The sequence below is a fragment of the Pongo pygmaeus genome, chromosome 7, assembly GCF_028885625.2.
Source record: "Pongo pygmaeus isolate AG05252 chromosome 7, NHGRI_mPonPyg2-v2.0_pri, whole genome shotgun sequence".
NCBI classification, from domain to species: Eukaryota; Metazoa; Chordata; class Mammalia; order Primates; family Hominidae; genus Pongo; species Pongo pygmaeus.
In genome coordinates this window covers 102,362,343-102,378,682 of record NC_072380.2, presented here as the reverse complement: position 1 = coordinate 102,378,682, position 16,340 = coordinate 102,362,343, and the positions used below count along the sequence as shown (strand labels likewise).

The 16,340-nt window shown below is 37.3% G+C and overlaps 1 protein-coding gene across 1 annotated transcript in view; it reads right to left on the bottom strand.

The window, feature by feature from the left end:
• Nucleotides 1–5,684: 5,684 nt before the first annotated feature.
• DECR1 (2,4-dienoyl-CoA reductase 1) overlaps nt 5,685–16,340 on the bottom strand; it is a 50,628-nt gene continuing 39,972 nt past the window's right edge. The window contains exons 7-10 of the mRNA XM_054498410.2: nt 14,888–14,960; nt 12,692–12,838; nt 5,947–6,009; nt 5,685–5,849 (exon numbers count right to left, since the gene is read on the bottom strand). Coding sequence (XP_054354385.1) covers nt 5,790–5,849; nt 5,947–6,009; nt 12,692–12,838; nt 14,888–14,960 — 343 coding nt within the window. The 3' untranslated portion in view covers nt 5,685–5,789. The remainder of the gene's footprint in view (nt 5,850–5,946; nt 6,010–12,691; nt 12,839–14,887; nt 14,961–16,340) is intronic.

Sequence of the window (16,340 nt, the reverse complement as noted above, 5' to 3'; positions counted from 1 at the left end):
ATAGAAAAATAACTGTTCACTACCAAGTATGCACCAAAACTCTACCAGGTTTGGCATTCTTACAGTAACAGCATGAGCAAAGAAAGAAAAACAACAACAACAAATTATGATAGGGAAATTTCTGAAGAGACTTCCTAGAGGGCTGTCAGGAATAACTGTCATGAATCTAGCACCAGGATTATTATGGTAGACTTTAATTCCTGAGCACTATCAGACAAAGAAATTCCTACACCTCAGCTACATCAGTCACACTTACCTATAAATGACAGGTCTGCTTCCTCAAGCAGAGAAGAGGGTGAAGAATGAAAAAAATGAACCTAGATAGGCAAATATAAAATTACAGGCACAATGCCTATCTCATACCACAAACAAAATTCATTCCAAGTTTATTATCAATATAAATGTGAAACATATGTAAACAACACAGGAGAATAACTTCAATACCTCATGCATGAAAATACTTCTTCACATCCAATTATGAAGAAACAAATTGAAAAACTGGACTCTATTAAAATTAAGAATTTCTGTTCAGAAAAAGACTACAAACTTTAAAAAAAAAACTATTAAGAGAGTGAAAAGTCAAATTTCAGAGTGGGAGAAGATATTTGCAACACATATACTTGACAAAGGCACATATCCAAAATATATTAACATTACTCCTAGAAACCAATGTTTAAAAATATAACCCAATAGAAAAATGTGTAAGAAAGTTGAACAAATATTTCACTAGAGGATACCCAAATGATATCCAATAACATATGCAAATTAATCAACTTTATTAGTAATCAGGAGAAATGCAAATGGCCAGGTGCAGTGTCTCACGCCTGTAATCCCAGCATTTTGGGAGGCTGAGGCAGGAGGATCACTTGAGCCCAGGAGTTTGAGACCAGCCTGGCAACATGGCGAAACTCTGTCTCTACAAAAAGTTAGCTAGGCATGGTAGCATGCACCTGTAGTCCCAGCTACTAGGGAGGCTCGGGTGGGAGAATCACCTGAGCCCAGGAAGTCAAAGCTGTAGTGAACCGAGATCGTGTCACCGCACTCCAGCCTAAGCAACAGGAGTGAGACCCTCTCTCAAAAAAAATAAAGCAAATTAAAACAAATGAGATGACACCACGCACTCACAGAATGACTCAAAGTAAAGAGAATTTCAATGCTCACTACTGGTGAGGATGCAGCACAGTGGAAGTTCCCAAACAGCTTGGTGGGAGGTTAAATTGTGAATAGTCTTGGAAGCCATTTGACAGTATCTACTAAATTTGAACACAAGCATACCCTAAAACCCAGCAATTTCACTTCTAGGTATTACCAATCTAACAGAGAAAGGTGTATATATTTTCGCCAAAAGAATAGAATGTTCATGGCAGCTTTATATTTGGCATAGCCTCAAACTAGAAACAATCCAAATGTCCACTAAGAGCAGAGCTAACAAATAAATTGTGGTATATTCATATATACCTTATATTCTATGGAATATAACAATGAGAATGCATAAGCAATTATTACACAGAAAGAAAGCCAAAAAACAGAAGAATACATATTGTGTGATTCTATTTATATAAATCTCAAAACAGCTTAACGATGGGGTTAGAAGTCAAGACAGTGGTTAGTTGTGAGAAGGAGGAAAGGAGTCGTGATGGTGGGCAGAAGGGAGGCTTCTGGGTTCCTGGTAATGTTCTGTTTCTTGACCTGAAAAATGGTTACCTGAGTGCATTCGTATTGTAATAATTCATGATTTGTGCATATTTATAAGTCATACTTCAACTAACAAGCTAAAAAAATTGATGGGCTTTCTCTTCTTCAAAGCTTTTGTAATGTAACTGTTACCTCCTAAAAACCCTGTTATTGTCTCTTGATTTAAGTTATGATCCCAAGAAATATCTAACTGGGTAAGAGACATGAGCTTGACTTACTGTGTGACCTAGGGCAAGTCACATAATTTTCTAGGTCTGCAGTTTCCTCAACTGTGAAATAAAAACATTGAGAATTTGCATTTTCTAAGGCTTTTCCAGCTCTAAAATTCTATTATTCAAAGTCATTAAATTCTCATTGTTTTAGTTTCCACAAGAACAATAAGGAAACAATGGCTGTCACTCTATACCTGAAACATTTCCTGGAGGTGGTTTCACATGTTAATGGTAAGATAAGTGATATTGTTACCAATAATCTTTAATTTACTGAGTATTAACTCTTCCACTAGTAGAACAGAAGCAGGACTCTTACAGAAGGTATTGAGTGACAAAGTAGTAATTCTTAAGGTGAACATTGATGTGGTTACAGCCCACATGCGGTCTGTCATAGAATACAGTGATTACCCATAAACAATGTTTGTTTCTCTTTCAGACTCAGGAAAAAGTATCTGTTAGTCAATATCTCCATGATCTCTCTTCTCTGATCCTCTCTGCCATGCTGGCAAGCTTTGCTTTCTCATCAACCATTTGTAATGAACACATAATAATGATGTAATAGATGACTAAGAAACTATTAAAAGAGCTATTTTTGTCTTTAACAGAGGAAAAAATTGCATACAAACTCATACAAACCAAAAATTTTACAATACCCCATTAAGATACCAACAGGTAAAAAAGACAAACAGGAAATTCAAAAGTGTAGAAAAGTATTCGATCTCACCAATAATTAAATAAGTTTTTAATGGTACTATCATTTGTTACGTGTAAAATTGGTGAATAGTTTTAATTGTTGGCAGGTATTTGTTGAAACGGGCACTGTCACACATTACTTAGGAGGGTTTAAACTCACACAAATCTTTGGAATAACAATTGGATATGTATATCAAAAAAACTTTAAAAGCTTCATAACTTTGATTAATAATACCACTTCTAGAAATGAGGAAAAAATTCCAAATTCTAAAAATGTGTTATACATAAAAACGTTCATAGTTTTATTTATAATACTGAAAAATAAAAGTAACCTGTGATCTCACTTACGTATGGCATCAAATAAAGTTGAACTCATGGAAGTAGAAAGTAGAATGATGATTGACCGGGCACGGTGGCTCACGCCTGTAATCCCAGCACTTTGGGAGGCCTAGGCAGGCGGATCACCTGAGGTCAGGAGTTCGAGACCAGCCTGGCTAACATGGTAAAACCCTGTTTCTACTAAAACTACAAAAAATTAGCTGGGCATGGTGACATGCACCTATAATCCCAGCTACTCAGGAGGCTGGGGCAGGAGAATCGCTTGAACCCGGGAGGTGGAGGTTGCGGTGAGCTGAGATCATGCCACTGCACTCCAGTTTGGGCAACAAGAGTGAGACACCATCTCAAAAAAAAAAAAAAAAAGAAAAGAAAAGAAAGTAGAATGATGGTTTACTAGAGGTTGAGGGAGTGGGAAGAAGGGGGTTTCTGATCAAAGCGTACAAAATTTCAGATAGAAAGAACAGGTTTTAAGATCTACTGCAGGGTGACTACGGTCAATAATAATGTACTGTATATTTAAAAATAACTAATAAAAGTAAATTTCAAATGTCTCTTCATAAAGGCCAATAGGTAAGAGAGGTGATAGATATGTTAATTAGCTTGATTTAATCATTCCACATTGTATACATATATCAAAACATCACACTGTACCCCTTAAATGTACAGGGCACCCCATAAATGAATTCAATTGTGATTTGCCAATCAAAAGTAATATTAATAATAATTTTAAAATGCATCGGCAAGGGAGGCGTTAGCATTCTTGAAAAACATTAAAAAACAAAAAATTTTAAAACAAAGGCCAGGCTCAGTGGCTCACGCCTGTAACCCCAGCACTTTGGGAGGCCAACGCAGGAGGATTACTTGAAGTCAGGAGTTCAAGACCAGCCTGATAAAGATAGCAAGACATTGTCTCTATAAAAATTTAAAAAGATAAAAATAATAAATATAAATAACCCTATTTCCAATAAATTAAATAATGATACATCAAAACAATAGAACACTAAAAATAATATTTATCTGAAAAAGGATCTGATTTATCATGTAATCTGAATTGTTTTTTTTTGTTTAAAAAAAGGTTGAGACAACACTGGAAAAAAATAATATTTATTAAGTTATATAAATGTAAACATTTAGTATAAATTTAACCAGAAAGAGAAATATGGCTATATTGGTGGAATCAGTGGAGGGAAAGAGTGTGTCTTTGTGTGTTTGGTGAGAGGTGGGTGGGAAGGTGGGTTTGGAAATGGAATGAGTGATAAACCATCATTATTGGCGTGTGAACACAATATCAACACAATAGTGTGATAGTGAATAAGTCTCACAAGATCTGATGGTTTTATAAATGGGAGTTCCCCTGCACAAGCTCTCTTGAGTGCCACCACGTAAGACATGACTTTGCACCTCACTCACCTGCCATGATTGTGAGGCCTCCCTAGCCATGCTGAACTATGAGTCAATGAAACCTCTTTCTTTTATAAATTACCCAGTTTTGGTTATGTCTTTATTAGCAGCATGAGAACAGACTAATACACAGGATTAGTACTAAAGGTAAAATGGAGACTAGGTACCTGTGTGCGTTTTATTTTGAGAGTATTGTATTGCAAGCATGTGGAGGAAAAGTGTAACAGCCTAAAAAAAAGCCCAGTGAAAGTCAGTACAATTGGAAATGTCAGGCCACTTATTCCAAACCTATAACATTCCCCTGTATGTACACAATTAAATGTAATAAATGTAATTTATGTACACAATTAACTGTCAATGTAATTGGGGTTTCCATGGGGCTTGTGGCATATAAATTCAACCAGGAAAACTGGATTCCTTTGCAGATTTATTCAGATGAGGTAAGATGGAAGCTGGTTTCCTCTCGTGTCAACTTGGGCAATGGGGATAGTCTAGTGAACATGTTATAACTGACTCCTGGGAAAGCAAAATGGACATTTTAAAAATATAGGCTCAAAAGTATAGCTCTGTAGACTTGAGACTTTAGATTCATTATTATTTGATTTTCAGGATGACAAATTAGTCAAACCAAAGATGAAATTTAATCAAATGATACACAAAAATATTTTATAGACTTTCTTTACCTCTTTTACCCAGAGAAATCTATTCTTCTTTTACAGCTGGGATGGCATGCTATCTCTTAGGCATCACATTCTCTAAACTCTGGAGACAGAATGAATTACTTCCTCCTCCACACTTAAATACTGCTGGAATAATACTTATCACAATGTACCATAAATAATTATTTATAAGTTTGACTATCTTGCTAGATAATGAATTTCAAAACGGCAAGGGCTATAGCTTATTCAGTACTAAATAAAATGCCTGGCCACAAATAGGTCCTACTAAAAATTAAAGGTTTGAATTAATACTGAGTTACCCAAAGAAGATAATTCACAAGTCCAATGAAAAGAAAGTATACTGGAAAGGCAAAGTCTATTATATTTAGTGTGTATCCTCTAATTTCTTTCTTTTAGGCCCTATCAATATAGGTAAAGTATAATATGTAACTCAAATGCTACCCCCACCATTGAGTTTCTCCTGATTTTGCAAGTCACAAAGATCTGTTCTCTCTGCACTTCTAAGCACTTTTTACCTCTATCAGTAGGTAAAGAGGAGCCTTTACCTACTCTCCCCATGCCTCCTTTTTTTTTTAGTGTTTTGAAGGACTATATTTCATCTTATTTATCTTTGAATATACAATGGCTATCACTGGCCTGGCACATAATACATATTCAATGAAGGTTTGTTAATTAATAATTTATTAGACTTGAAATAGTCAAAAGATGAGAGATAATTTGTTTCATTTCTATTCCCTTTTCTGTAACAAAGATGAAGGCCAAAGTGGTCTTAGGAACCTTTTGTCTTCCTGATGAGTCCTTCTATGGTGTCCCACTGCTCCTTGGTGACCTAATACAAAGAGATGTCAATTTAATGTGCTTTTTACATGTTTTTAAAGCTTAGTATCCTAGCTGCTGATATTACATTATACACACAAAAGCATTACCTTTCTCAGGTCGTTGAATTCCCCTGAAATAAGTACTTCCTCTCCACCATCAAATTTAATGACCTGGAAAAAAACAAATTTTTAAACTCTGAAACTAACTCCTTTTAAAAAGTTTCTGAACCACTAGCCATTTTCCCATACTAACTGGATGGAATATCTCTTTGGCACTTTAAATCAAGCCCAAATTTTAAAGATAAAACTCATGATTAAACCTAAATTGATTTACTCAGTTTATAATTCTATTTCTAACATCTCCACAATTTCCAATATCTACCCAATATTGAAGATCATCTTAAAGGTATATCTACCAAGGTAATCTGCATCTATTAATTTATCACTTGATATGGTTTGGCTGTGTCCCCAAAAAAATCTCATCTTGAATTGTAATCCTCAATCTCTCTCTCTCTCGTCTCCCTTTTTTCTCTCTCTCCCTCTCTTTATCTCTATTGCCTGCCACTATGTTATGACTCTTCCCCTTCAGCCATAATTGTAAGTTTCCTGAGCCCTTCTCAGACATGCAGAAGAGTGAATCAATTAAACCTCTTTTCTTTTTTTTTATTTTTTTTTATACTTGAAGTTCTAGGGTGAATGTGCACAATGTGCAGGTTTGTTACATATGTATACATGTGCCATGTTGGTGTGCTGCACGCATTAACTCGTCATATACATTAGGTATATATGCTAATACTATCCCTCCTCCTTCCTCCCACCCCACGACAGACCCCCATGTGTGATGTCCACTACCTTGTGTCCAAGTGTTCTCATTGTTCAATTCCCACTTATGAGTGAGAACATGCGGTGTTTGGTTTTCTGTCCTTGTGAGAGTTTGCTCAGAATCATGGTTTCCAGCTTCATCCATGTCCCTCCAAAGGACATGAACTCACCCTTTTTTATGTCTGCATAGTATTCCATGATGTATATGTGCCACATTTTCTTAATCTAGTCTATCATTGATAGACATTTGGGTTGGTTCCAAGTCTTTGCTAGTGTGAACAGTACTCCAATAAACATACGTGTGCATGTGTCTTTATAGCGGCATGATTTATAATTCTTTGGGTATATACCCAGTAATGGGATGGCTGGGTCAAATGGTATTTCTAGTTCTAGATCCTTGAGGAATCACCACACTGTCTTCCACAATGGCTTAACTAGTTTACGGTCCCACCAACAGTGTAAAAGTGTTCCTATTTCTCCACATCCTCTCCAGCACCTGTTGTTTCCGGACTCTTTAATGAACGCCATTCTAACTGGTGTGAGATGGTATCTCATTGTGGTTTTGATTTGCATTTCTCTGATGGCCAGTGATGATGAGCATTTTTTCATGTGTCTGTTGGCTGCGTAAGTATCTTATTTGAGAGGTATCTGTTCATACACTTTGCCCACTTTGTGATGGGGTTGTTTGATTTTTTCTTGTAAATTTAAGTTCTTTGTAGATTCTGGATATTAGCCCATTGTCAGATGGGTAGATTGTAAACATTTTCTCTCATTCTGTAGGTTGCCTGTTCACTCTGATGGTAGTTTCTTTTGCTGTGCAGAAGCTCTTTAGTTTAATTAGATCCCATTTGTCTATTTTGGCTTTTGTGGCCATTGCTTTTGGTGTTTTAGTCATGAAGTCCTTGCCCATGCCTATGTCCTGAATGGTATTGCCTAGGTTTTCTTCTAGGGTTTTTATGGTTTCAGGTCTAACATTTAAGTCTTTAATCCATCTTGAATTAATTTTTGTATAAGGAGTAAGGAAGGGATCCAGTTTCAGCTTTCTACATATGGCTAGCCCGTTTTCCCAGCACCATTTATTAAATAGGGAATCCTTTCCCCATTTCTTGTATTTGTCAGGCTTCTCAAAGATCAGATGGTTGTAGATGTGTGGTATTATTTCTGAGGGCTCTGTTCTGTTCCATTGGTCTATATCTCTGTTTTGGTACCAGTACCATGCTGTTTTGGTTACTGTAGCCTTGTAGTATAGTTTGAAGTCAGGTAGCGTGATGACACCAGATTTGTTCTTTTGGCTTAGGATTGTCTTGGAAATGTGGGCTCTTTTTTGGTTTCATATGAACTTTAAAAGTAGTTTTTTCCAATTCTGTGAAGAAAGTTATTGGTAGCTTGATGGGGATGGCATTGAATCTACAAATTACCTTGGGCAGTGTGGCCATTTTCACACATTGATTCTTCCTATCCATGAGCATGGAATGTTCTTCCATTTGTTTGTGTCCTCTTTTATTTTATTGAGCAGTGGTTCGTAGTTCTCCTTGAAGAGGTCCTTCACATCCCTTGTAAGTTGGATTCCTAGGTATTTTATTCTCTTTGAAGCAATTGTGAATGGGAGTTCACTCATGATTTGGCTCTCTGCTTGTCCATTATTGATGTAAAAAATGCTTGTGATTTTTGCACATTGATTTTGTATCCTGAGACTTTGCTGAAGTTGCTTATCAGCTTAAGGAGATTTTGGGCTGAGATGATGGGGTTTTCTAGATAAACAATCATGTCATCTGCAAACAGGGACAATTTGACTTCCTCTTTTCCTAATTGAATACCCTTTATTTATTTCTCCTGCCTGACTGCCCTGACCAGAACTTCCAACACTATGTTGAATAGGAGTGGCGACAGAGGGCATCCCTGTCTTGTGCCAGTTTTCAAAGGGAACGCTTCCAGTTTTTGCCCACTGGCTGTGGGTTTGTCATAAATAGCTCTTATTATTTTGAGACATGTCCCATCAATACCTAGTTTACTGAGAGTTTTTAGCATGAAGGGCTGTTGAATTTTGCTGAAGGCCTTTTCTGCATGTGTTGAGATAATCATGTGGTTTTTGTCTTTGGTTCTGTTTATATGATGGATTATGTTTATTGATTTGCATATGTTGAACCAGCCTTGCATCCCAGGGATGAAGCCCACTTGATCGTGATGGATAAGCTTTTTGATGTGCTGCTGGATTTGGTTTGCCAGTATTTTATTGAGGATTTTTGCATCAATGTTTATCAGGAATATTGGTCTAAAATTCTCTATTTTTGTTGTTGTGCCTATGCCAGGCTTTGGTATCAGGATGATGCTGGCCTCATAAAATGAGTTAGGGAGGATTTCCTCTTTTTCTATTGGTTGGAATAGTTTCAGAAGGAATGGTACCAGCTCCTCTTTGTACCTCTGGTAGAATTCGCTTGTGAAACCGTCTGGTCCTGGACTTTTTTTGGTTGGTAGGCTTTTAATTATTGCTTCAATTTCAGAGTGTGTTATTGGTGTTCTCAGGGATTCAACTTCTTCCTGGTTTAGTCTTGGGAGGGTGTATGTGTCCAGGAATGTATCCATTTCTTCTAGTTTTTCTAGTTTATTTGCGTAGTGGTGTTTATAGTATTCTCTGATAGGGGTTTGTATCTCTGTGGGATTGGTGGTGATATCCCCTTTATCATTTTTTATTGCATCTATTTGATTCTTCACTCTTTCCTTCTTTATTAGTCTTGCTAGCAGTCTATCAATTTTTTCGGTCTTTAAAAAAAAACAGCTCCTGGATTCATTGATTTTTTTGAAGGGTTTTTTGTGTCTCTATCTCCTTCAGTTCTGCTCTGATCTTAGTAATTTCTTGCCTTCTGCTAGCTTTTGAATGTGTTTGCTCTTGCTTCTCTAGTTCTTTTAATTGTGATGTTAGGTTGCCCATTTTAGATCTTCCCTGCTTTCTCTTGTGGGCATTTAGTGCTATAAATTTCCCTCTACACACTGCTTTAAATGTGTCCCAGAGATTCTGGTATGTTGTGTCTTTGTTCTCCTTGGCTTCAAAGAACATCTTTATTTCTGCTTTCATTTCGTTATGTACCCAGTAGTCATTCAGGAGCAGGTTGTTCAGTTTCCATGTAGTTGAGTGGCTTCGAGTGAGTTTCTTAAACCTGAGTTCTAGTTTGATTGCACTGTGGTCTGAGAGACAGTGTTAGAATTTCTGTTCTTTTACATTTGCTGAGGAGTGCTTTACTTCCACCTATGTGGTCAATTTTGGAATAAGTGTGATGTGGTGCTGAGAAGAATATATATTCTGTTGATTTGGGGTGGAGAGTTCTGTAGATGTCTTTTAGGTCTGCTTGGTGCAGAGCTGAGTTCAATTCCTGGATATCCTTGTTAACTTTCTGTCTTGTTGTTCTGTCTAATATTGACAGTGGGGCGTTAATGTCTTCCATTATTATTGTGTAGGAGTCTAAGTCTCTTTGCAGGTCTCTAAGGACTTGCTTTATGAATCTGGATGCTCCTGTATTGGGTGCAAATATATTTAGGATAGTTAGCTCTTCTTGTTGAATTGATCCCTTTACCATTATGTAATGGCCTTCTTTCTCTCTTCTGATCTTTGTTGGTTTAAAGTCTGTTTTGTCAGAGACTAGGATTGCAACCCCTGCCTTTTTTTGTTTTCCATTTGCTTGGTAGATCTTCCTCCATCCCTTTATTTTGAGCCTGTGTGTGTCTCTGCACGTGAGATGGGTTTCCTGAATACAGCACACTGATGGGTTTTGAGTCTTTATCCAATTTGCCAGTCTGTGTCTTTTAATTGGAGCATTTAGCCCATTTGCATTTAAGGTTAATATTGTTATGTGTGAATTTGATCCTGTCATTATGACGTTAGCTGGTTATTTTGCTCGTTAGTTGATGCAGTTTCTTCCTAGCATTGATGGTCTCTACAATTTGGCCTGTTTTTGCAGTGGCTGGTACCGGTTTTTCCTTTCCATGTTTAGTGCTTCTTTCAGGAGCTCTTGTAAGGAAGGCCTGGTGGTGACAAAATCTCTCAGCATTTGCTTGTCTGTAAAGGATTTTATTTCTCCTTCACTTATGAAGCTTAGTTTGGCTGGATATGAAATTCTGGGTTGAAAATTATTTTCTTTAAGAATGTTGAATATTGGCCCCCACTTTCTTCTGGCTTGCAGTTTCTGCTGAGAGATCCACTGTTAGTCTGATGGGCTTCCCTTTGTGGGTAACCCAACCTTTCTCTCTGGCTGCCCTTAGCATTTTTTCCTCATTTCAACTTTGGTCAATCTGACAATTATGTGTCTTGGAGTTGCTCTTCTCGGGGAGTATCTTTGTAATGTTCTCTGTATTTCCTGAATTTGAATGTTGGCCTGCCTTGATAGGTTGGGGAAATCCTCCTGGATAATATCCTGCAGAGTGTTTGCCAACTTGGTTCCATTCTCCCCGTCACTTTCAGGTACACCAATCAGACGTAGATTTGGTCTTTTCACATAGTCCCATATTTCTTGGAGGCTTTGTTCATTTCTTTTTACTCTTTTTTCTCTAAACTTCTCTTCTCACTTCATTTCATTCATTTGATCTTCAATCACTGATACCCTTTCCTCCACTTGATCGAATCGGCTACTAAAGCTTGTTCATGCGTCACGTATTTCTCATGTCATGGTTTTCAGCTCCATCAGGTCATTTAAGGTCTTCTCTATGCTGTTTATTCTAGTTAGCCATTCGTCTAATCTTTTATCAAGGTTTTTAGCTTTTTTGCAATGGGTTCGAACATCTTCCTTTAGCTCAGAGAAGTTTGTTATTACCAATCGTCTGAAGCTTTCTTCTCTCAACTCGTCAAAGTCATTCTGCGTCCAGCTTTGTTCCGTTGCTGGCAAGAAGCTGCATTCCTTTGGAAGAGAAGAGGTGCTCTGATTTTTAGAATTTTCAGCTTTTCTGCTCTGGTTTCTCCCCATCTTCGCGGTTTTATCTACCTTTGGTCTTTAGTGATGGTGACACACAGATGGGGTTTTGGTGTGGATGTCCTTTCTGTTTGTTAGTTTTCCTTCTAACAGTCAGGACCCTGAGCTGCAGGTCTGTTGGAGTTTGCTGGATGTCCACTGCAGACACTGTTTGCCTGGGTATCACCAGCGGAGGCTGCAGAACAGCAAATATTGCAGAATGGCAAATGTTGCTGCCTGATCCTTCCTCTGGAAGCTTCGTCTCAGAGGGGCACCCGGCTGTATGAGGCGTCAGTCGGCCCCTACTGGGAGGTGTCTCCCAGTTAGGCTACTTGGGGGTCAAGGGCCCAGTTAAGGGGGCAGTCTGTCCGTTCTCACATCTCAAACTCCGTGCTGGGAGAACCACTACTCTCTTCAAAGCTGTCAGACAGGGACGTTTAAGTCTGCAGAAGTTTCTGCTGCCTTTTGTTCAGCTATGCCCTGCCCCCAGAGGTGGAGTCTACAGAGGCAGGAAGGCAGGCCTCCTTGAGCTGTGGTGGGCTCCACCCAGTTCAAGCTTCCAGGCCACTTTGTTTACCTACTCAAGCCCCAGCATTGGTGGACACCCCTCTCCCACTTTCACTGCCGCCCTGCAGTTCTATTTCAGACTGCTGTGCTAGCAGTGAGCGAGGCTCTGTGGGCGTGGGACCCTCTGAGCCAGGCGTGGGATATAATCTCCTGGTGTGCTGTTTGCTAAGACCATTGGAAAAGCACAGTATTAGGGTGGGAGTGTCCCGATTTTCCAGGTACCGTCTGTCAGGGCTTCCCTTGACTAGGAAAGGGAATTCCCCGACCCCCTGCACTTCCCTTAAACCTCTTTTCTTTATAAATTACATAGTCTCAGGTATGTCTTTAGCAGCGTGAAAACGGACTAATACATCACTGAATAAATGTCATAGGCTAAACAGTATATATAATATTTTATATTATTTACAACTAAATACATATTTTAAATCATATTTACATTCAGCATTGTCAGGATTGGTTCCACAACAGACCTCCCTGCCCCAAACACACTCCTGAAAAAAAAGTGAAGAGAAATAAACAACGCTTACTGCTCCATTAATCCAAGAAGCATAATCACTACAAAGGAAAGCAGCAAGATTTGCAAGTTCTTCTACAGTCCCCAGGCGACCACAGGGAATTCTGTCAATCATTTCTTTCTCAAATGTTCCAGTTGGGTCCAGACGGCTAAAGGCACCCTTAGAAATTAAGAAAACAATTAGGCTGTGTTGGGTTTTTCAATCAACTCCTTTCCTACTCAAGAAAAAAATGTGTATAAAATGGCATGCTACCATGCAGCTTAAAACCTTAGGCTTTGTAAGTCAAAAAGAATTTCACCAAATTCTTCTTAAAAAAAATAGATCACTGGAAAACAGAACCCTTTTAATCTTAGTTTCTTCTATGTAAAATGAGGATATCTATCTTAGTTACCTCACAAAATTGTTATAAGCATCAAATGAAAAAATGTATATAAAGGTATCCTGAAATATGTACAAGCTTAGGTGGTAAAGGCAGTGGTATTACTGGCTTTTCATTTAATAAACACAGAAAAGTGGCTCATAGGAAATATTTAAGAGGAAATTCCTGTTCTTTCATCCCAAAGTATTGGAAAAGGAAGAAAACAAGTATGTAGAAATTCAATTAGATTCTAGAGAGAGAAAAACTACAACTAAGTTGGCCAAACAATGTGCTTTCTGTCAATGATGTGAAGGAACAAACCAAGATGAATTATAGATGTGCACTGATCAATAAAAACAACTGGATTTTTCTGTACTACTGCCTTGAAATTTAGGTGGCAGTTTTCCTCAATAACGCAGCCGTAAGACAGAACAAATACTCAGAGGACTCCATGAGAGACCTCCAGTTATTCCCAGGAGGTTATAAAGCCCAGAGACAAGGGGTTGCAACTGGTCCCAGTCCTGGTTCTAAAAAGTGCATGCTAGGGAGTTTCTACACTTCAGTTTTATTTTAATCTCTTTAACAGTAAATAGTTATTATTTGGGTACAACTCCTATCTCAGTGACTAGACTGTAAACTCCTTAGTGGCAAGCACTTTCTCAGAGATACTTCTGTATCTTTCTCAGTACCCCTGGATACAGTGAACAGTCAATAAATATAGGTTAAATAAATAAAATGCAGGTGATTTTTCCCTAGATATTGGGGTCTTGGAGAGAAGCGTTTGTGTCTATAAGCCTCTTTTCAGATATGCTTAGGACAGGGCCACCCTGAATCATGTGTTTTAATGTATGTTTTTAAGTTTCTTTCCACTAATTTTATTAGACTGTTTAGTATTGAATTGTCAGATAAATAAGATAGTCAATCAAGTTTCAATCACTCAGGAAGTTTTTATTTCTATTTCCCATCCTTTAAACTGCTAAATAAACTAATATGGCCATTTCCAAGTTATTATTTAATACCCAGAGCTACCTATAACCCAAATATCCCTTAGTATTATTTTCCAATATGTTTACACAACTGAAACAAGTTACCAAATTTTGCCTGGTCTTTCAACATTACATCTGGTTGGCATTATAAATACTTGCTTTAGGTGAAAACCAAGAGAAGTGTGAGAGTGAAGTTATTTTGGGATAATGAGAGAGCAGAGAAGCTGTGGACATTCTGAGCAACATCTGTAACAACATTAGAGATAATTACAAGTTGCAATAAGTATCCACAAGGATTATTCCTTATAGGTGAAATCTATGCTGTCAGAAGGACTTATAATCAGAGATGTGGGCGTTAGATGACATGCATAATTGACTGAGAGTGAAAGGGCACATGCATGAGTCAAGGAAAATGCTACCTACCTATAGCAAGACAAAGCCTGTATAATAAGTTACCAAAGCATCTCTCAAACTAAAAATAGAGTTACATTTCCTTGATTTTTTTAAAAAAAGGATGTCAGACAATGTAAGAGCCTTTAAAATGTCGTGAAAGTTAACAAATACAGGACAATAACTGACCACTGAAACAAATCAAACAAAGTGCCAACATTGATGGCATAAAAGATCCCAAAAGATTAAGACACTGAAATTGACATTATGAAGAAATTACATAGCTGCTATATTCCTGCCCGCCTCCTTATTTCTTATATTCGATAATGAATAAAGGCAAAGGCCTCTTCCCTAGAACCAGGGCTCTAAACCTAGGCATCTCTGGAAAGTCCTTTACACAACAATCAGAACATATCTATCAGTGTTTCATTATTTAATCATTCACAATGTGATAACAAGCAAAATACAACTTACTTTGGTTTTTATAGGCCCTGGTTGAATCACATTGAATCGCATTCCATATTTACCCCATTCAGCTGCAAGAGACCTAAAAATTAAAATCAACAACATACATTCTGAAATATTATACCATATGTTAAAAACAGTAATAACTGAGACTCACTAGATGCTTACTACATGCCAGAGATTACAACCCCAACAGGTAGGTACTATTATTGTTCCCTATATTACAGATAATATAACTAAAGCACAGAGAGGTTAAATCATTTTCTCTATGTCATATGGCCAATTTGTCAATCTCAAGAGGTCTAGCTTCAGTCTGTACCCTTAGTCACTCTACTGTACAACCTAAGCTTTACATTTTAGTGTCCTTAACCACTATGCTATACCACCTACAATTTGTAGTTTAGAATATGAAGTCCAATGTCAATATACATTTTTAGAGTAGGTATTCATTATTCACATAAAAACGTGAGTGCTTCATGCCCTTCTCTCACATTTTCTGGAGTTCAGTCTTGTAGTTACAAAGTTAATTATAACTTTACTCATAGCCCTGTACACTGGATTACAATGTCTGTAACATCAGAAGTGCTTTATTTGAGTAAAAGATTATATCGATTGAAAATATAAACCACATCCATGTCTAACTAGGCTTTAATATAATTGTTGAACCAAACTTGAAAGGAAATAGGAATCTAACAAAATCTTGCTTAATGTCCTGAAGAAAAATATAACACTAATAGCAAACAAAGAACTTCAAAGGAACTTGTTTTAAAAGCTTACTTTACAGATAGCTCTTTTAAAATCTAAATTCATTTTAGGAATTTACATTCATATGTATATTTGTGTGTATATATACTTAATGTAATTTCAAATAATGACAAGGTAGCTTAAAAGAATACATATAATGCAAATGAGGAAGACAGGATAATTTGAAAGGAAGAAGGAAAGAAAAAAAGCAAGATAAAGGAGAGAAAAGCCAGGATAACGAAATATAATGGAGCCAAGAATGAAGATAATATCTAAATGTACTGAAGTGTGTGATGTTCCATATAACTGCAATAGTCACATCACAAATTTGTATCTATTCTTCCCATGACTCTATACAAAAAAGGTAAGCCTAATCAGTTACACAATCCACAGTACCCATAAAGAAAAAGCAAGCTAATTGCTCAGGAAAAGCACAATTGTTTCTAATACAAAAAACTGTTTAAGTCTTTCTAGACTTACAAAAGGAAAATTGTGCAGTATAACAATCTCCTTAAGACACTGTATCCTTGCAATAGATAAAATGGGCTAAGTTCAAACTTGACAAATGGGATCTAATTAAACTAAAGAACTTCTGCACAGCAAAATAAACTATCATCAGAGTGAACAGGCAACGTACAGAATGGGAGAAAAGCTCTGCAAGCTATCCATCTGATAAAGGGCTAATATCCAGAATCTACAAAGAACTTAAAGAACTTAA